General features: G+C 44.8%; 2 protein-coding genes across 2 annotated transcripts; one reads left to right on the plus strand and one right to left on the minus strand.

Annotated features, from left to right (window-relative positions):
- Window positions 1-218: 218 nt before the first annotated feature.
- MTIF2 (mitochondrial translational initiation factor 2) lies at window positions 219-9740 on the plus strand. Its single transcript, XM_059467979.1, has 14 exons — window positions 219-406; window positions 1629-1860; window positions 2344-2449; window positions 3169-3340; window positions 3502-3662; window positions 4141-4317; window positions 4717-4856; window positions 5234-5358; window positions 6090-6294; window positions 6884-7136; window positions 7804-7944; window positions 8696-8860; window positions 8991-9131; window positions 9481-9740. Exons 1-14 carry the CDS (start codon window positions 219-221, stop codon window positions 9648-9650), a joined length of 2376 nt encoding a protein of 791 aa, XP_059323962.1. The 3' UTR covers window positions 9651-9740.
- A 511-nt stretch (window positions 9741-10251) lies between these two features.
- RPS27A (ribosomal protein S27a) lies at window positions 10252-11922 on the minus strand. The gene is made up of 5 exons (XM_059467980.1): window positions 11722-11922; window positions 11416-11470; window positions 11135-11220; window positions 10730-10861; window positions 10252-10434 (listed from the first exon to the last, which is right to left on the minus strand). The coding sequence occupies exons 1-5, from the start codon at window positions 11767-11769 to the stop codon at window positions 10285-10287; spliced, it is 471 nt and encodes a 156-aa protein (XP_059323963.1). The 5' UTR covers window positions 11770-11922; the 3' UTR covers window positions 10252-10284.
- Between the last annotated feature and the right edge of the window lie 8846 nt (window positions 11923-20768).

The raw sequence follows: 20768 nt of genomic DNA on the forward strand, positions 1-20768 counted from the left end.
GGAGTAAAACAGATTTAAGTGTGTAGATAAATAAACAGATGTTTTAAAAAATAAGTTTCAAAACCCCACAATGGGCATAAACTGTCCAGTGACGGGTCCGTGTCCCGCCTCCCCTGAGGGCATTTCCCGCCTCCCGTGAGGCGAGGCCCCGCCCCTGTCCGGGCAGCCCCGGGGTCGCATCTGCGCCTGCGCGGTCCCCTCGCACATCCTGGCGGCGCATGCGCAGAGAGCGGCGCGCCGGGCGTGAGGCACTGAGGCGACGCGGAGCCCTTTCCCTTCCTTCCCTCCTTCCCTTCCCTCTTTTCCTCCCTCGTTCCTTCCTTCATTCCGCGGGCTGTCAAGGCCGGCATCCGGGGGCTCGGAGAAAGGCGCTGCCCCCGCGGGGAGGGCGGGCTGCAGCTGACAGGTATTAACGAGGCAGAGCCATGGCAGGAGAGCAGCAGGAGCGGGAATGTCGTTGCTCCGCGCCGGGAGCCGGGAAGGGTTTTCCGCAGGCAGAGCCTGGCTGGGATTCGCTGCTGAGAGCTTGGCCAGCGGGCCTTGACCTTGGGTTGTTTGTGTGTTTGTGTGGGCAGCGTCCTGTGGCAGCTCCGCGGCTCCCTCGGCTTTACCGATTCAGCCCCTTTGCGGTTCTCTTTAGGGTTAAAAACCCCACCAAAATAGCTGGGTCTGGTTGGTTAAGTTTGTCATGTGCTCGCCTGCTGCAGGAATCCGGGTGCAAGGGAGGTTTTAAAGGGCCCGCTGCCATTCTGGGAGGAAGCGAGAGCGGTCCCTGCCTTTGGGAGGGTGACACAAGGACACCTGTGAGTGGGGACATGGAGGGAACAGAGAGTCCATCCCCGAGCAGGACAGAATCACAGAATCGTTTGGGTTGGAAGGGACCTTAAAGACATCCTGCTCCACCCCCTGCCATGGGCAGTGACACCTTCCACTGTCCCGGGGCGCCCCGTCCGAGCCGGCCTTGGGCACTTGCAGGGATGTGGCAGCCACAGCTTGTCTGGGGACGCTGCGCCAGGGCAGAACAGGCAGCTCCGGGCAGCAGGAGGAGCTCAGGGTGGTCTACGGGATAATGGCAAAACGACTCAAACCGAAGTTAAGATGGTTAAAACAAGATGTGGCATGATCTGACAGAAGCTGAGCCAGGGCTTAGCCTCGCTGGAGGTCTCTGAGCACACCTCAGCACTGGTGCCACTGCCGTGCTGTGGTCTTTCAGTGGTGCTTTTGTCTTGAAATGCTCAGGAAAAGGGCATTTAGCAGCTGTGTTTTGCTGGCTTAGAGAAGTAGTTGACACTTGTGTAATTCTGTCAGTATAGCATAAGGAGTACAACTGTGGGGGTTTTGTAGGAGATGTCAAAGAACCTGCAGTGGGGGAATTAATGCTTTATATCAGAGACCAGTGGAGAAAGATGAAAGATCTGTAAGCTCTTAGCAGATCCATGCGTCTGCCATAGAGAAGTGCAGAAGGAAATGGAAAAACTGGAACAGTTCCTAAACAGTTTAATTTTGCCAGCATTAAAAAGCCTGTTTGGAAACATAAAATTTGTGCCTCGTGTTCCTGTACATTTTGTCCTGAGAAGGAGGATCTTTGAGCCTCGAGGCTGACCTCAGTGTGTGCTTTGTGTTTGCAGTGGGGAAATGAACCAAGGGCTGCTGCTGAGGTTTGAAAATCTGGTGCAGCTCCATGGTGCCTGCCAGCAGCTGCGTGCCCTGTCCTCCAGGAAAGTGTGTGGAGCACGATGGAAGTCTGTGGAGTTGTCTGCACATCCCATGGGGTCCTTCCCTCTGCATCCACAGCTCTGGCCAGAACACAGATTAATCAGTGCTGCCTTGCCACAGTGCAGACATCTAGCCACAAAGGAGGTAATTAAGGACATCCAGCAATCCCTGGGTTTGTGTGGGAAGTACAAGGCCTCAGTTTGAACATTTGAATTAAAAAAGGAAAAAAGCACTTTATTAATGAGTATAGAGACTTGTCATAAATCTATAAGACAAAATTTACTTAATGTATAATTTTTTGCCATTCCCTCTCAAATATGACTTAGACCAGTGGCATCATGAATTTTTGCTGACACTGGAGGAGATTATTACAAACAAAAATTGAAATGGTTTTATTGGCTTTTGTCCTTGTTCTGAAAAATTAAAAATGCAAAAAGATAAAGGGTAGTGTGCTAAACATTTGAAATGTTTATTATGATGTGTTAAGTCATTTATTAATTGTAATTAATTGGTATTATAGTAAAAAAAGATGTGTTTACCTCATATGGCTTGAGACCATTGTCTTTTTAATATTGTTTTTGTTATTTCTTAGTTTATATTCCTGAGTATGTGTCTAATTCTATGCAGGAGACAAAAAAGAAGAAAAAGAAGATTCCCCTGACAAAAGGTGAAGTGGAGATAAGGCAGAGGATGACTGTGGAGGAACTGGCACAAGCTATGGGCAAAGACATAGGTGAGAGCCTGCTTTGGGGTCAGGAACAGCAACATTTGTCACAGCCCTTCCCCCAGTGGCAAAGGAAAAGGTGCCTTCAGTGGCCTGAGTGGTTGTGGGTCCATCCCAAAGGAAATGCTGGGAGACACAGTGCAGACTAAAGACAAAAGATGTTGGGCCATCCAAATGACCAGGCCAGCCATTTAAATGTGAAGAAGCCATGTCTGTCTGTCTAGGAGTAGGAATGTTTGGTTCAGGAGCAATTTGTGTTTCATTAGGACAGTCCTTTTATTCACTGGGAGTGGCAAGACTTGTCTGGAATTGCACCCTGTAACAATTTTTGACTCCTGTAATAGTTCTGTGTTCTACAGCCAAAGAAAGGAGCATGTGATCAGATTTATCAAATTTCCTTCCTCCCTGAATCACTCCTTTGCTCTGTGCTTTAGATGAGTTTCAGCTGTTTTCTCTTTTGGAGTTAGTGGAAAAGTAAGCCATGAATATCTGAGTGGAAAATAAGACTCTAGCAGCTAACAGAGTAGTAATTTTCAGTAAATCTGCAAAAAGTTCTTCTCTGCAAGTATGTAGATTAATGGCAACTTCTAGATAAATCTAACTAAAGGAAGACTGCTTGGTGAATAGCACAAAGAAAAGAATGGAAAAGTCTGATGAAGTGGGTTGGGTTTTTTTGTCCCACATGTTTTTGTGGATGTAATTGTTAAATGTGTTTATGTTTGCTGCAGATCATGTTTATGAAGTGCTGCTGTACACAAACATTAACCTTGATTCAGTGGAACCAGATTCCATCTTAAGTGAAGACCACATCAAGATGATTGTTCAGAAATCAGGAATGAAGTATAAATCAGCAAAACTGAAAGAGGAAAAGGAAAGAAAAAACACAGATGCTGTCAAGAGGCAAGTTGTGAGCTGCTCTTTTTGGCTCTTTTTATTTTATTCCTTTCTGCAGGTGTTTGGGGAGGAGGCAGCTTTGACTGTGTGGCATCGAGGGCTGTGGTGGGTGTGACCCAATTAATTATTTTTTGGCATTTCAACCTCTGTTTTTGCTGCAATTACAGACCTCCTGCAGACCCAGCAGTGCTGACCCCACGGCCCCCAGTTGTCACCATCCTGGGCCACGTGGATCATGGCAAAACAACCCTGCTGGACAGCCTGAGGAAAACCCAGGTGGTGGCCATGGAAGCAGGAGGCATCACACAACACATTGGAGCTTTTATTGGTATGACCCAAGTCCACCTGCTCAGCTGAAACACAGTTTCCTCTCCATCTCACACAATTTCCTCTCCATCTCACACAATTTCCTCTCCATCTCACACAGCAGGCTGTGTTCATTGGGGGAAAAAAAGTTGCCACATAAATGGTGAGAAAGGAAACTATAACACAAAATGTCCCTTGCTGATACCTGTCATAACTATGTACATAGAGCTTTGAGATTGTCTGCACAAGTTGATGTTAGACTATTTTAGGTTATGGAAGATCCCAGGACACTTTCTTGTTCCTGAGGATTTAACAGCACCTTTGACCTTCATGCCAACAATTAACCGACTTTCTAAAACATGTCATTGTTATTAAAATGTCCTGACTGCCTAAAACCTGTCATTATTATTAAAATGCCCTCAAAGGGGTGATGCTTGATGTACAACAGATCAGATGAAGCTGGCTGAAGTGCTGATGTTGAGCTGTACCATTTGTCACAGTGCACATGCCTTCTGGGGAGAAGATCACCTTCCTGGACACCCCTGGCCACGCAGCCTTCTCAGCCATGCGGGCCAGGGGCACCAACGTCACCGACATTGTCATTCTGGTGGTGGCAGCAGAGGATGGAGTGATGCAGCAAACCATAGAGTCCATCCAGCATGCCAGAAATGCAGGAGGTACAGAGTGGGGGGCTTTGGGAACCCTGCTTTTACCTCTCATAAAAGCCTCCTTGGACTGGGATCCACAGAACCTGGGAAGTGACTGTCCTAGTCCCATTCATCATCCCCTGTGATGTTTGAAATGTACTGAATGTTGCAGTAATACAAAAAGATCCTAAAATATGAATATTTAACAAGACAGGGGTTCATTGTTTGGGGTTTTTTTCCTTCTCTACCTGGGTAACTCCTCCAGCTTCCTCCTGGTAGCTCAGATCTCAGTGGCTGCTCAGGGAAGAGGCACCAAGTGAGACAATCTGTTCTAAATGCCCATAACTTGCTATAACCTTTTCTAGCAGCTCTGGTGGTAGCAGCAGGTTTTGGTTAGGTTGGTGCTGAGTTTGTGTGTTCTCTTTTTAGTTCCTCTTATCCTGGCCATTAATAAATGTGACAAACCTGAAGCTGATCCTGAAAGAGTAAAGAAGGAATTGCTGGCTCACGATGTGGTGTGTGAAGAGTTTGGAGGTGATGTTCAGGCTGTAAATATTTCTGCACTCAAGGTAAGATTGTGGTAGAAAAAATGATGCTGTTCATGGGTGTCTAATATGTGCGGAGAAATGCATTTTTATTTGGCAGCTGGAAAACAAAATGCTCCTCTTCCTGGTATTTGATGTCTTGCCATGAGGCAAGAGCCAGAATTATTTGAAACACACTGAAATGTATTTTGAGGCTCAGACTTCCAGCAAGCCATAATCTCTCATTTTTCTGCTGGTAGTTCAGTCCAGCAGTTTTGTGTCTGATGTCTGGAAGTCTTGCCTGGGTATTGAATGGCCTCACATTTCAATAGAGCAATTTGGCACTAAGGGTTGGACTTCTGATCCCACTTTGCTTGGGCACTTCCTTTATTCTGTGTGGTTTTGTGTGGTTTTATTTTCAGGGGGAAAACCTGATGGTTTTGGCAGAGGCAACTGTTGCTCTGGCAGAGATGTTGGAGCTGAAGGCAGATGCCACGGGGCTGGTGGAGGGAACCGTCATTGAGTCTCGGAAAGACAAAGGCAAAGGGTGAGTGCAGTGCCACCTCTGCCCTTTGTGACAGCACAGACACAGGGCAGGGACCTGTGCCTCAGTAAATAAAGGCAGGACACTTCCTTGGCAGTGTTCCCAGCCAAAGCCTTGAAATACTGCTGTGCAGCACAAGAGGTTCTAAAGTGATGGGGCACAATTCTTCACATCCCTGAAATAAAGATCCTGTGACAGGAAATAGTTTCAAATGGTAGAACTTAAGTGGTTTTTTAAATGTAGGAATGATGAAGTTAACAATCAATACATACAAAGTTCTTGATTAGTTTTGTGTAACATGACATTCTACCCTTAGGTATCTTAGTCCATTGGCAGGTTTATGAACAAGGGGTGTTCTGCCCTCTTTAAAAATGAACCGAATTCTACAGGGTTGTTGGGATTTGTTTGGGGTTGGAGTTTTTTTGGTTCACTTAATATGTAAAATCATCATGTTACTGAGTTCACAAAAGTCAGATTTTGGATTGATCTGCAGAAATGAAGAGTACAGTACAGATTTTGAGGCTTTTTAACTCACTGAAACATTTGGTGAGTGCTCTAGTAAATCATCACAGGAATATTAATCAGGAATTTATGGATGACACTTGAGACACTGCATTCTGCCAGTGATGGATCACAAATCCAATCTGGTTGTGTTGTGCCTACACTGGCCGTGAAGACAAGGAGAAACATCACTTGAATTTTGTCTGTTATTTTTCTCCTCTGCTCTTCACTAGTCCACTCACCACAGCCATCATCCAGAGAGGAACTCTGAGGAAAGGCTGTGTTCTGGTTGCAGGGAAGACCTGGGCTAAAGTGCGCTTCCTGTTCGATGAGAATGGCAAAGCTGTGGATGCAGCCTCACCAGGCACCCCCGTGGAAATCATGGGCTGGAAGGAATCCCCTTCAGCAGGAGATGAAATCCTTGAAGTAGAGTCTGAGGTACACAAAGAACTCTTCAGTGAAGAGCTCACAAGGATGGGAAGGAGCTGAGTAACAAAATAAGTGAGAGTTTTAATCACCTGGATAATCCCATGAAAGGTTGAGTGTGGGGATTAAGGGACCTGAGCTGATGCTCTGGAAGAGGAATGAGGGTTTGCATTTTGCCTCTTTCTTTTCCACCTTTCCCCTGCTGGACTGTCCTCATCTCCACTGGAGCAATCCAGTACTCGAGGAGATCTGTGTTTTAATTTGAGAAGGATATAACTCTTGCCTGACAAAAAGAAAACGCATAAAATACAGCTTGAGATGGGTGTTGTGAGAGCTGGAAAAGCACCACATGAAAGAATGAACAATTACTCTCTTCTGCAATGCAGAGATACTATAAAAATAGGCCTTGAGTCATATGGTAGCTCAGGGAGGAAAAGCTCTTGTCTCATTCTCTGCCATCTGTGCAGCAAAACTGTAGTTAAAAGTGAAGGAAAATGAGTGAGCCTGTAGAGAGGCTGTCAAAGGATGAAATTGCAGTGTTCTGAAGCAGTAATGATCAGAGGTAATGATTTAAAGGTAATGTTTGTGTCTTCCTGCCCAGCAAAGGGCACAGGAAGTTGTGGCTTGGAGGACCTATGTTGAACAACAGGAGAAGATGAAGAAGGATCTGGAAGTGATTGAAGCAAAGCAAAAGGAACACAGGGTGGAATATGAGAAGCAGCAGCAGAAGCTGGCCCACCTGACCTGGAGACAGAGGAAAGCAGTGCTCTACAAGGCCAACAAGCAGCTGATGTTCTCAAGGCCTAAGGAGAAGACAGAGATGGATGAAAACACGCTCTCAGTAATAGTGAAAGGTGCTGTCCCTGTCTGTGTGCTGCTCCTTTGGGTCTGTGCTTCTCCAATGCTCAGTCTGAAACAGAGCTCTAAACTAAACACAGCTTCTGTTACCAAAAATTTGATCAGTTTAAAACTTAGTGAGCTCCCATAAGAGCAGGGGCATCAGAAAACATCCACTGCTGCCAGCAGGGCCAGAGCAACAGGAGAACTTAACATGCTCTATGCACTTACCCAGGGGCTCCTGAGTAAAACCCATACATATAAACCCCAATATATATATATATATATATATGTATGTATGTATATGTAAAAAAAGTCCCAAGCTATGAGTATTTGGCATCAGCAAAATAGAGGAGAATAACAAAATAACAATTGTATTGAAGTGGGATAGGAGGAAGTTGGTTTAACCCCATTTAATGATACTCAAGCAGTGACTGTAGTTGAAAACCTGCAAACCTCACCTGTCAGTGACAGCAGATGTAGAGCCTCTGGCCCTTCTGTATTTATCCAGTTTATTTTTGGAATTAACAGACTTTTTGGATGGGTTTTAACATATTACTGAAAATATAGTAAGAGTGACAGATGTCAGAAGATTTTCTGTTGCACAGTGTGGAGTTGACATTAGTTGTATTTCTGTGTCTTTCACTTACACAAAGCCAGCAGTATTCCCATTTATCCGTGCAGGTGATGTGGATGGATCTGTTGAAGCTATTCTGAACATTCTGGACAGCTATGACTGTGAGGATGAATGCAAACTAGATATTGTCTACTTTGGAATGGGAGACATCAGTGAAAATGATATCAGCCTTGCTGAAGCGTTTAATGGTGGGTGTTTCAAAATCATTTTACAGTTTTGAAATTACTGACTTACTGAAATGGACAGGCCTCAGCCAGGTTTTGTTTTCTCAATAATAATTAGAAGAATCAATTTTGTGAATCTTGAAAATGTTTCCATGAACGTCAGACCAGTGCAGAAGGGGAGGCTCAAAGTCCCACAGAAATGGAAGGAATTTGGAAAAGCTCTTGTCAGAAATTCAGTTGTTCAGGTAAAACTCTGGCTCTTCACTCAGGCTGCTTTATGATGCTCACACAGGGCAAAGCTAGAAAAGCAGGTTAGAAAATAATTTTCTCTTTGCTCAGGGAGGCAGCTGGATCTAGGACTGAGTCAGTTGATGTTCATACCCCATAATTCTCACCTGCTGCAGGGACTGAGGTCACTGCACATGCCATAGCCCACAGGTGGGCAAGAATAATTTAGAATTCACTTCCAGCTTTATTTGGAAAACCTTGTTGGTTTTCCAGCCCAGAAGGAGAGATCTGTCTCCTTTACATGAGCTGTGTGTGTTATTTTCTGCTTTTATACCTCCAGTTTGTCATCAGGGACCTTCTGTGGGCTTTTTTGGGCCGTTTATTTTGATAGGTTTGTAGCAGCCCATGAGCCATAGCAGGAGAGGCAAATGGTTCCCCTTTAAAAGAGAAGCAGGAATAAAATGTACCCTGTGCTGCAGAATTTCACTTTAACTGCTCAAAGACTCATCCCTTGCAGTCAGCACTTGACAGCTGTTTCATTTTTCAGGTGTAATATTTGGATTCAGTGTGAAAGCCAATGAAAGCATCAAAAAGCTGGCTGATAAAAAGGGAATAAAAATTAAACTGCACAACATTATCTACAAACTCATAGAAGACTTGAAGGATGAGCTGAACAGCAGGCTGCCCCCAACTTTGGTGGAGACTACAGTAGGTGAGTTTTCATTGATACATTTTTGCCTCAAAATGTGGCAAATTCTACACTCCTAGAAAAATGCTCCCTGCTTCTACCTCGTGCCAGTTTTTTATTCCTGTGGACTTCAACTTTACTTTTTCTCTTTTAGGGGAAGCTTCTGTTCTTGACACCTTCTCTGTCACAGTAGGAAAAACCAAAATTCCAGTGGCTGGATGCAGAGTGCACAAGGGGCTGCTGGACAGAAAAATGAAGTTTAAGCTAATCCGTAACAGGGATGTTATTTGGAAAGGTGAGTGGGATTGCCACACAACGTGGATTTGTGCTTAGTACTTTTAGATATTGCTAGTTCCTTGGGAAGTCAGTGCAAAGGATCCTAGAGAAATCCCGAATTCTGTCCAGGATTGTTCCCAGAGCCTTTTCCAACCACCCTCTCTGGTGGGCAAGTGGAGCATCACAGGCTCTACCTGCCTAAAGAGCCATGTCTGACTTCATTAACCACAAGCACCCCCCATCCCCACATTTTCCTGCTTTCCCTGTGCAGCCACAGAGTGAAACATTAATCCTGCAGGAAGGACAAACCAAACCCCTGCTCTGCTCTGCTGGTGGGGGCCTCTCTTTCATGCATTTTCTCTTTGTAGGATGTTTGTCATCACTGAAGCACCATAAAGATGATGTCCAGGTAATAAAAACAGGAATGGATTGTGGATTGAGTTTGGACAAAAATCTGGAGTTCAGTATTGGAGATGAAATTATCTGCTATGAAGAAAAAGAAGTTCAACAGACAACATCCTGGGACCCAGGGTTTTAAAGACATTTTAACATGTGAACACTAAAGGACATTTATTATGATCCTGGCTGGCCTTTATGTCTTAACATTAAATGAACTTTCAGAGATGCACAGGGGCTGTTCTTTACATTAGAGCACTTCAGATACATTTTATATCCAAAATGCTCTGCTCTTCCATCATGTCAAGCAACCAAGCTGCCCTCCCTGGACCATGGGATAAACCACTGGAGTAACTCCAAGGGTGTAAAACCAGCACGGTAAAATATTTCTGATGACAATCTCTTGGCTCCAAATTAGCTGAGCCATCTCCTCCCTCCCCTCCCAGTGCTGTTGTGCAGTATTTCAGTGTTGGCTGCATTTTGTCACCATGTCACCCCACTCTCTAACCCTGACCCACTCTGGACCTCTGAAGTTGCTATTTTTCCACATCAGAACTGTCTTATGTTAAAGAGACCACTTTTAAACTTCCTTTCACAGCTGGTACCCAATATTCTTTAAATCCAACTGCTGCTTCAGTTTTACACTCAGCATTTCACCCCAGCTGGCTGGCAGCACCCCACAGATTTTCCTCACTGACCAGCAGAGAGGAAACGCAGCGCCACAGAAAGAAATCCTTCAGCCATAGAGAAGTTCAGATTTTTATTGTCTGGAACATTTACTTGTCTTCTGGCTTGTTGAAGCAGTATGTCAGACAGCACTTGCCACAGTAGTGCCTGTCAAAGTGGCTGGCCATGAAGACTCCAGCCCCACACTCCTCCGAGGGGCACTCCCGGCGCAGGCGGCTGATCTTGCCGTTCTCATCCACCTGGCAGGACAAACAGACAAAGGCTCACATTCACTCTCCACCTCTGAGAACAATAATAATTTTGAGTAATCTCCATTGGCATAATGGTTTTTGTAACAGCAGCTACACCAAAGTCCTTGAGGTACGTGTCAGAAGTACCCAAATGCAACAGATTGTGGGTCTTTGGTTTAACACAAGTACATGGAGTTTAAATATTAAATACACCAGAATCTGTGTATACCTTTTACAGCCTCCACACCCTCCCTGGTGAGAGCTGAGTTTCTGTCAAGTTCCTCCCCAAATTAGTTCTACCTACCTTGTAGTACTTGAGCACTGCAAGCTTAACCTTCTTCCTCTTGTGCTTGTTCTTCTTGGGAGTCGTGTAAGACTTCTTCTTCCTTTTCTTAGCACCACCACGAAGCCTCAGCACCAGGTGAAGGGTTGATTCCTGTTTGTAAAGCACACGAAACAGACTCAAAATGCTTTCTCAAAGAAACTGCAGCATTTAAACAGGACTTTTCCATCTACGTAGAGGAAGTACATCTTGAGTGCCAGGCATATAAGAAAGCTCTAAAAGGATTATTTTTTGTTAAGGTGGCATCTCAAGCTCCCAGCATCAACACTACTCCAATCCCTTGATTTGGCTGAATTTATTAAAGACAATCTCAGCAGCAAATCTCAGTCAGCTCTGCCCGTGCCAGCTCCTGCCTTTCCCACTCACTTTCTGAATGTTGTAGTCGGACAGTGTGCGTCCATCCTCCAGCTGCTTCCCAGCGAAGATCAGCCGCTGCTGATCCGGAGGGATGCCTGATGGTGACAGAAATCAGGAATAAATTAGGGATGTGAGCTAAGGCATGCTGTCATAAAACCAAGATTGCTGCACGGAGTTATATCTGTGTAAGAAACACATCAATCCACAAGAGCAGAGGACAAAATAATACATATAACATTATACTTATTATTAACGATATATAATAGTCAATAAATGCCTTTAGAACTTACCCTCCTTATCCTGGATCTTCGCTTTTACATTTTCTATAGTATCAGAAGGTTCAACCTAGAACGAAACAGAACACCAGAATCAGAACGCGCTGCACGTTTTAATTATCCCAGCAAGGCCGAGAAACCACGAGGTGCTCCCGGCACAGGCCCAGTGCTGCCACGGCCATTCCGGGCCCCACCGCGCGGTCGGGACCGCCCGAGGCAGCGCAGGGCCGCGATTCCCCGCACATCCCGGGCTCTGCCGGCACATCCCCGCCTTCCGGAGCACCGGCGGGCACGGGCGGCGTGGCGGCAACGGGGGCTCACCTCGAGGGTGATGGTTTTCCCCGTGAGGGTCTTCACGAAGATCTGCATGGCGAGGCGGGCACGGGGAACGGCGGGGCCGGAGCGCGGGCTGCCCGCGCTGCTCGCGGAATGGCGGCGGGGGCCCGAGAGAGCGCCGCGCCCGCACGCACGGGGTTTCCGTGCGCGCCGCAGGGGAAGTGCGGCGGGCTGGGACTACGGCTCCCGGCATGCCCCGCTGCCGGCGGCTGCGGCCGAGCCTGCTGGGAGATGTAGTCCTGGAGCGGAGGGAGTGGGCGGGAACTGCGGCTCCCACAGTGCACCGCGGTGGCAGGCGTGAGGGGAGGAGGAGCCGCCATGAGGGGAAGAGGAGGAGTCGCCGTGAGGGGAGAAGGAGGAGCCGCCATGGTGAGTGAGGCGGGGCCGCCGTGAGGGGAGAAGGAGGAGCCGCCATGAGGGGAAGAGGAGGAGTCGCCGTGAGGGGAGAAGGAGGAGCCGCCATGGTGAGTGAGGCGGGGCCGCCGTGAGGGGAGAAGGAGGAGCCGCCATGAGGGGAAGAGGAGGAGTCGCCGTGAGGGGAGAAGGAGGAGTCGCCGTGAGGGGAGAAGGAGGAGCCGCCATGGCGAGTGAGGCGGGGCCGCCGTGAGGGGAGAAGGAGGAGCTGCCGTGACGGGTGAGGCGGAGCCGCCGTGAGGGGAGGAGGCGGGGTCGCCATGAGGAGAAGGAGGAGTCGCCGTGAGGGCGGGCTTCTCCAGCCGTATGATTCGGTTTTTCTGTGCATTGTAGTGGCTGTTGGTGGAATTGTTATTTTAGGGCTAGCAGGTTTTTTATTTACCTGCGTCTCCGTCAAAGCCAGGTTGGACACGACTTGGAGCAACCTGGTCTAGTGGGAGGTGTCCCTGCCCATAGCGGGGCATGGAACTGGGTGAGCTTTAAGGCTCTTTTCCATCCAAACATTCTGTGATTCTCTGCAGCCTAAAATCCCAGAATTCGATGCTGTGATTCTTGAGAAGGCAGTTTAAACACGCCTCACAGCCACTTTGCCACCTGCAGATTCCTCAAGATCAATTCCAGGTTTATATCTGGGCAAAGATTTTTAAAACTAGAAAAGCCATAGGTAAATTTGGAATAAAGGAGCCCTGAGCCACGATTTGGAAATTACTTGTTACGTGGTTTTATGCTTGTGAGTCGACAATGGGAAAAGCTAAAGCAGAATCAGGACCTGTTTGAATCAATCAGCTGGGACCATTTTAACAATTTTAACCCTTCTGTGGTTTTGTGAAGAAATGAGAAAGTGGGCTGTTTGGGTAAGGGCTATCTGAGGAGTGTTACATTGTGTACAATAATGCATTTCGTAAGATAACAAATAGTTTTCAAGTAAAGGAGCACTTGGCAGTAGATAAAAAGTGGTTTGCTGGGTGTCTGTCTCCAGCTGGTGTAAGCACACTGGTTGTGACAGAAATCAAGGATTGATACGTTTTCAGCTGGTTTTTGTGGAGTCAGGGTCACTACAATGAATTCCTAATCCCAGGAATCACGGCAGGGTTCATGCTTGAAAACCACTTTTCATAACTTTATGGGAGTTTTGAAATGATAAAGCTGTCCTAAACCAGGAGAAAATCAACAAAACTGAAAAGACCCATGACATTTATCTCACATGCCCTGAGCATTACCTGCCCTTCTGTGCAAAGGTTATTGCTGAAATTCCTGAGGGATTCCTGCCTGTCTATGTCTGCCTTTTTTAGACACTGAGACGGGAAAGGCCTAGGATAAATCAAGATTTCAGGTTTTGGAGATGGACAGGAAAAAGGGATGCTGGCTCTGCTTTAAAATCTTGAGTTGGATGGGTATTTTAAGATACTAAAATGCACAGCCCTGCTCCCTGGTTCTCCACAGCTGTAAGTGCAAAGGACATTTAGTGCTCACCCAGAGAAAATAAATGGTGTTGTAGCTGTCCAATAAGTGCTGGTTACCTTAGTTTTAAATCATATTGTGGTTATTTAATCTCAGGTGAATTTAGAGACTGTCTCAGAATGAAAACTTTTTCTGCATTTTCATCATTTTGAATGACATTGCTTTGCTTTTGGGGCTTTTTGTTATCTTACAGCAGCACCATGAAGCTGCTCTATTATTTTCTCTATTCATTTCATTTTCCTTATGCCATACTTATTAGAGTGTTGTTTTCCTTTTCACTCTCTCTCTTTATAAATGTCATATCCAAAAATACACCAGTGGATAGTGCAGTATGTTACTGTAAGCAAGGATATCCTCACTTCAGCCAAGTGGAAATTGAGGTGTTTACTGCCAGAATCAAGAGTGGTTAAAGGAATGCAGTTTTTTCTTACAGGAGATTAAAAGCTCTGGAATCTGAGCCCTCAGCTCTGTTATACTATAGGAAAAGATTATTAATTAATTTTTTTCTTAATTATTTTTAAAATAGAATATATTTAAATTTAAAATTTTATTATTAATATTTATGTGCAAAGCATGTTAATTAAGACATTGATAATTTAATTTCTCTGGCTTCTTTAATTTGTATTTTTAAATGTTTCCATTCTTTTATTTGCATATGGCAGCTGCTGATGCTCATGTATAACCTTGCTAACAATGAAAACCTGAATTTAACTAATGCTGCAAAAGGGGTTTCATAAAAATTATCTGCCTGAGGGGATTTTTTCAGTTCTTAAAAAGATATTTTCAGGTTTAAAACATATTTTTTCATATAAATCTATTAGTTTATAAAGTTTGTGATTGTTTGGTTTGGTGGTTTTTTTATTACTATTTTTTAAGGCTTTAACAGTTTTGACTCTGAGTTGATGAGATGGTCCTGGGGTTATCCTGCCCTGCCATGTTGTGTATTTTGTGATGTCCCTGGTAAAACAGCTGAGGAGTCACTTGGGTATTTGGGAAGGAAAGATGAAGTTTGTGTGCTGTAGCAATCTGAGATCTCCCAGGTCACACATGGCGCTGAATGCAGCCCTTCCAGGACACGTTTGTGGGGACCCTTTTGGTGTTTATGAAGTGCTGCTGTGACAGCCATGCACATGGAGTGTGGAGAGATTTGTTAATGATTGGTTAGCTGAGAAAGGCCACACTGACATAATGCTGCTGGTCAAGCTGAAGGAGGAAAGCCAGCAGTCAGCAAGCTGAAAGGAAAGGTCAGCAGTGACCTTGCTGCACCATGAGGAGAGGGAGTAGAGATTATTCCTGAATATATCCTGAGAATATGTGAAAAGTATCAAAAGTAGAACCATAGGAATGCAGAAGTAGGCGTGGGTGCTGATATGTAACTGACCAATCCTGAGCTCAGCTTTTGCAATATGTATGAAGCTCATTATGAACTGTATTTAACCCGCCGTACTGAGCAATAACATCGGGCCTGTGATGATCCAATTGATGTCCGGGTCTTCTTCCGTCGACAATGGAGTCCTTTTTTATCCATTTTCACTGGAAGGAATTGGGCATCAGATGCTGTTGAAAACCCCAATAATGCAAAGTTCTATTTCTGTTATTTCTGGGTGCTGAGATCTCATTGCTGATGGAATCCCTGGGTACCAAACCCACAAATTAGTTCATTAACTCATCTCCTATAGCCTGCTGAGTAGCTGCTGCTCAAAAATAGCTCTCTCCTGTTTCCAGCCATTGATTAATTAGATTAGTCCTTCCCAAATCACAGATGCTATATTTGCTGTAATTTCACTTGAAAAGCAATGTATTCTAAGGACTTCCAGCCCCTGAGATTTACCTGTCAATGGTGAAATGAGGCCTTTTCTTTCTTCTACGTGTTCTCTTCCTTACATTGTTGCTGCTTAGTTATGACACCATTTTTAATTCTTGTTTTGTTTCCTGGCCATATTTCAGACCATTTTATGGGAGGATTTTTAAACCAAAAAGACATGCTATTTCTCTTTCTCTTCTGTGTCATTAATTTCATCACCTTTATTTTTTTCAACTCAGTCTTTGCATTTCTAATCCACGTGGAAATCAGTGAGTGAGTTCTGCAATATATTAATGTGAATAGTAAAAAGTTTAATGTGAATAGTAAAAAGCTTTATGTGAATAGTAAGAAGCTTTTTGTGCAAATTTGGTTTACTTTTCCTTAGATGCATTGTTATTCTAAATGATACCAGCAGTACTTTGTAAGGCTGGGCTGAGACACAAGTTACTTAGGGAGAAAATAAGCATGAAAAGTTATCTAAGGATGGAATTCCTGAAGCTGAGAAAGACGCCAGGCTGATGGAGCAGGTTTGCTGGTCACTCCTCTGCACAACAGAGGGAGCACTTACAGCAGCCAGCGAGGAATCCTCCTGCTCTGCTCTGAGTGAGCTGTGGGGAGCTCTGAGCATCACAAACAGTGCTGAGAATGCTTCTGCCAAGTACCAGTTATTTGTGCATGTAGTGTGTCTGTGTGAGGATGTGTGCATGGCTGTATTTTTACTTTCTTCCGTGGAGAAGAAAGCTCTGCAATGGGCTGCAAATGGAAGGAAATGGTTTGTGCATCTGTGTTGCCAGCCTCAGTACATCAGGTGTGTCCTTGCTGTGGCTTGGAGTCAGCGTGAGAGAGCTGCTGCTGAGTGCTCCCCCCAAAGGGGATGCAGGCTAGCCATGTGCCAGTGCTTGGATTTTTTGGTTTGTTCCCTGCTAGGTCGTTGCTGCAGTCATGGCACAAATGAGGTTCTCAAGATAATTAACAAATCCTGTCAAAACAACAAAGCCTGCCTAGAACAAATGTGGGCTTTGGTCACATGGACCCACCTGCTCCTTGGGCTGCTGTGGGGATGGTCTGGGCTGTGAGAGCCAGTGTGAGAGCTTGGCCTGGCTGATCCATAAGAAATGAATATTTCAGCCTAAGGAAGGAAGGATGGCCAGCTGCAGATTGCCTGGGGGCCTGCTGGCAGGGCCTCTGAGCTCAGCCCACAGCCAGTATCACCAGGAAGAACACTGAATGTCATTTGTGATACATGGTCCCAAATAACATTTAGCTCAGTAATTAGCTACATGTAGCTGCTGCTGGTTTGCTTCAGTTTTAACACATTTTGGCACTCTTTAAAAGTGTATTTATTAGACGGAGAAATCTGCAGAGTTAGGGTTCCCAAAAGAACTGTAGTTAAAGGAAGAATTGCTATTTTAGAGCTATTGGAAGTATTGTGTGGCTGGGGAATAGGGAAAGGTATGGGAGTTCACTTTGCAACATGTAGAGTGACATGCCCTCGGGTATGTAACCCCTCAGAGTGTAACTCAATGTGGCTCAGATTTTGGCCAAACAGTGCATGAAAAGGTCACTCACTGACTTTGTTACTGCACAGAGCTGACCATGCAAGAAAGCAGAGCAGATGTAGGTGCCACACTCCCCAGAGTGATTTCATGGGTTTTGTTTGTTTGCAGCAGCTGAGAAGTGAAAGTGTTTGTTAAATCAAACAAGACTCTGGTGGACCAAACCACAGAGTTTTATTTTTCTTGTTTTTCCCCCTCTGTAGCCATTTCCACAGTGCAGCAGGGATTTCTGGCAGGGATGCAGGACCAAATGGCAGCCTGAGTTAGGTGCTTCTGTTGTTGAGCTATTTCTTGTTGGTTGTTTTCTATTCAGCATCAGGAATTTTAGAAATCAAGCTCCATAAGAAAGTGCAGGTTCAGTGTCCAATGAATATTATCTAAAGCAAACTGAGAAGGATTGTGCTGGTGTGGCCTTGTGTGCCTCTTTCCTTCAGAAGAGATTGGTGTCTCCCAGTCCAAGACTCAGTTGCTAATCATCCATTGAGATTTAAACCAATTTAGATGCATGATTTATTCAGTAAGCTCAGGAATTTTCAGTCACTTCATCTTGGAAAAAAAACTCTCTAAAAACTTCTCTGGAAATATACTTTTACCCATGTACTTTTACTGTCCATGAAAGCCAAGCAGTATTTTAACAATATTCAAACCCAAAGTTACAAATAGAGAAGAAATTGAGTTTCATAAAAGCCAGAGACATCTGTAAATGCCCAAAGAAGTTTAAGGATCCAAGCCATGCAAAGCTTTGCCTCCAGTCTCAGATATGATTTTGAAGGAAAGGTTGGTGGTTTCACACCAGGAGGAGCTTGAGTGCTGTCTTGTCACCTCAGTGGTAAGAGAGGTTCTGAAACATTTTAGATACTGGCAGTACTCATATTTATTTTTTCTTTTTTATTATTCAAACTTAGACTTTATCATTTTCTCAGGGCCTGACTGACTTGGATGAAACTGTCTGGTCAAAATATGATAAAGTAGTTATGGGTTTCTAAAATACTTGGAGAATGAACAGAATGTACAGGTGCACAGCATCGTGGTGCTGTGCAATTCATTACTGTGAGAAGTTGAATTTCTTCCTGTCTGTGCTTGACTGGTGTGCTGCAGTCACTCCTAAAGGTCAGCCACAGCATTATACATTGATTTATGCAGAAATTAGGCTGTGAACTAATGAGATCCTACTGGATGGGACATTAAAGCTGTGGGAATGAGAGGAAATGGGAGGTTACTTCCACAGCCTGATGCCCAGGACTCTTACCTGATGGAGGAAGTCATGAGCTGTTCTTCCTGCTTCATGGAATTCTTCTGATGTAAAATGAATTCATTACTCATCTTCTGTCTGTAATTCATTATTCACTGAAAACGTGCAAAGCCCATCCAAGATCCACTTCCAGCTGAGTGCCCTTACCATAGAGAGGATGGGTTTGCTCCCCCTCACTAAGAAACTTCATTAGAGCTTGAGGAAGTGATAATATTTTTTTTATTCAAGTCTTGTCTTTATAAGGGTTTTTTTAAATATTACTCTGACAAGTTTTATGGAGGGGAGATGGGCCTAACTAAGCTTTTTGCATGCTTTAAGCACAAATCTCTTATGTGATGTGAGAGTTAGGTTTTCTGAAGTCATCCAAAGCCAAATAAAATTCTGTGTTACAGCTTTTACCAAATGAAAATTATGGGTAGGAGGTTTTCTGTGTAAAAGAATTTGTGTCGATGAAGAGATAAATGATAAATGTATTGATGAGGGTTTATACTGATAAGAGTCTATATGTGATATTCATGAGGGCTTTTAAGGGAAATCAGGATATTAATTTTTTTAATGTTGTTTCTTCAAGCTCTTACCATTATTTCACTTTTTTTCTTCTATCTTCCTTGTACCCCCATGGACAAATTCTCCTTCTACTTGAACTCTCAGCATGGGAGAAGCAATCCTTCCCTGAGAGATTAATGATATCAGCATGGTGACCTAATGGGGTAAATGTGCTTTATTTCCATCCCTCTGTGATCCCATGGAAATCCATGAGTCACACCGAGGGTGCTTGGCCTCAGTCCCTTCCTTCAGTGAACTCCATGGTTTTCCTGCTCGCAAAGCTGGGTACAAACCCCTGATTTGCTGAAGCCATTGGGCAGAGCCATGAAAAAGGCACCTCTGGCCAATGATCCAGGCTCTCCCAGGCACAGAGACAGGAACACTTTTTACACATGGTTTGGAGACTTCCAGAGAAATCCTGCAAGTTTTATTCCAAATGAATGCATGGAATCTGCTGTCCAGTCACAGTCACAGTGCTCAAGGCTCTATTAATTAAAGCTTCTCTCTGAATTTAGAAAGCCATAAATTGTGGCCTGTGCTTTGCTCCAGTGATACTCAGTCTGGCTGTTCTGCTGCATAGCTGGAAATGGAAGTGTGTAATCTCTGGAGAAAGCAGAGCAAAAAATGAAGGATTATCTTCTGGGGTTTTTGTCATTGGGCTGTCAGGCTTGAACTCCAGTTGTTCTCTATTTTATGCTCTGCAAAAATAAGCATAGTCTAAAAAAAATATTTTTAAAACTTCTATAAATACAGTGCAGGGGACAGGATTAGCGAGCCTGCAGCTGCTGAGGCACTTGGGTAGGATGGAGTAAATTAATTTTGAATGAAGCTCACTTTGAAATTTTAAAGGCCAAATAATTTCCCAGTAACTCACCATTAGTGCCTGGTGCAACTGGGACATCCAGCTAACTGTGCTACTCCTTCAGGAGTAAAAATGAAATTATAGTGAAAAGAGAGTGAAGTGTCATTTAAGACGTGTCAGCACAGACTGTTCTGTGCTTGATGTTGCAAGTGAGAGTTGCTCAGAAGCACAAACACCTGCACAGCCCTCCCTCCTGCAATCGCCAGAGCAGCAAGGAGTCAATTACCAACATTTTCATCATGAGCTACCAAGGGAGGGGGAGGTGGCCCACGGAGTTTCATAAGCTGTGGGAACAAAAACCTTATAAGAAGGATGCTATTAAAAAAAAAAAAAAAATCCTTCCAATAGAACAATATTAGAAAAGAAATCTCTGCTGGATATCTTGCAGAGATTATTATTTCTTGCAGAGCTATAGCACCAAGACTACATTCTCATTTCACCAGATATTGCTCAAATACCAAGAGACAGACAGCAAAGATGAAAAGAAAGCACACTACAAATATTGAAGTAGATCTGGAAAGGTCACTGATAGGCACTTTAGTTCTGGTTACTTTTCTGAATTCTAAAATGCACAATGAAAAGAGCAGAGGGGGAAAGACACACTGCATGATAATTTGAATTTTTTAGATCAGAGTCCGATTCTAGAGATTAATTGCTGATTAATTTGTACATCTGAGTTCTACTTGGACCAAAATTAGAGAAGAACAAATGTGGTTGCATTATGAAATAATCTGGGTGTCGTAGATAAGCTAAACAACACTTGCTTGACAGCCTGGAGTGTTAGGTTATTTTATTTATACTTGCACAAAGGTGTAAGATGGTTGCAAGACGCCCTGCCCCTGACAGGGAGGGTGCTGCTCGTTCCCTGCGGCTGCTGCCGCCACAGGCGGGCCCGGGCCCCGCTCCCCGCTCCCTCCTCGGCCGCCGTTGCTCGGGCAACGGGATCGCTCAGCAGCGCAGCAACAGCGGGGCGAGCTGCGAGGGTGGGCGGGGAGATTGCCCCAGGGCTGAGGGAAGGGGGGAGCAAAGGGAGGCGCGATATTGGTACGCGTCTCAGAGAAGGTTTTGCCCGTGTTGTACGGAGCGCTGCGGTGCTGCTGATTTGGAAGTTCCCCGTTCGGAGCAGCTTCTTGCCCT

This window comes from Ammospiza nelsoni, chromosome 3 (assembly GCF_027579445.1).
Source record: "Ammospiza nelsoni isolate bAmmNel1 chromosome 3, bAmmNel1.pri, whole genome shotgun sequence".
Lineage (NCBI taxonomy): Eukaryota > Metazoa > Chordata > Aves > Passeriformes > Passerellidae > Ammospiza > Ammospiza nelsoni.

Coding starts and splice junctions, on each gene's coding strand:
- RPS27A (XM_059467980.1), bottom strand. CDS start 11,769: ATGCAGATCTTCGTGAAGACCCTCACGGGGAAAACCATCACCCTCGAG. Junction 10,862..11,134: donor CCGACTACAACATTCAGAAA/GTGAGTGGGAAA, acceptor CTTTACAAACAG/GAATCAACCCTTCACCTGGT. Junction 10,435..10,729: donor CAGTGCTCAAGTACTACAAG/GTAGGTAGAACT, acceptor TTGTCCTGCCAG/GTGGATGAGAACGGCAAGAT.
- MTIF2 (XM_059467979.1), top strand. CDS start 219: ATGCGCAGAGAGCGGCGCGCCGGGCGTGAGGCACTGAGGCGACGCGGA. Junction 8,861..8,990: donor TTTGGTGGAGACTACAGTAG/GTGAGTTTTCAT, acceptor TTTCTCTTTTAG/GGGAAGCTTCTGTTCTTGAC. Junction 9,132..9,480: donor CAGGGATGTTATTTGGAAAG/GTGAGTGGGATT, acceptor TTCTCTTTGTAG/GATGTTTGTCATCACTGAAG.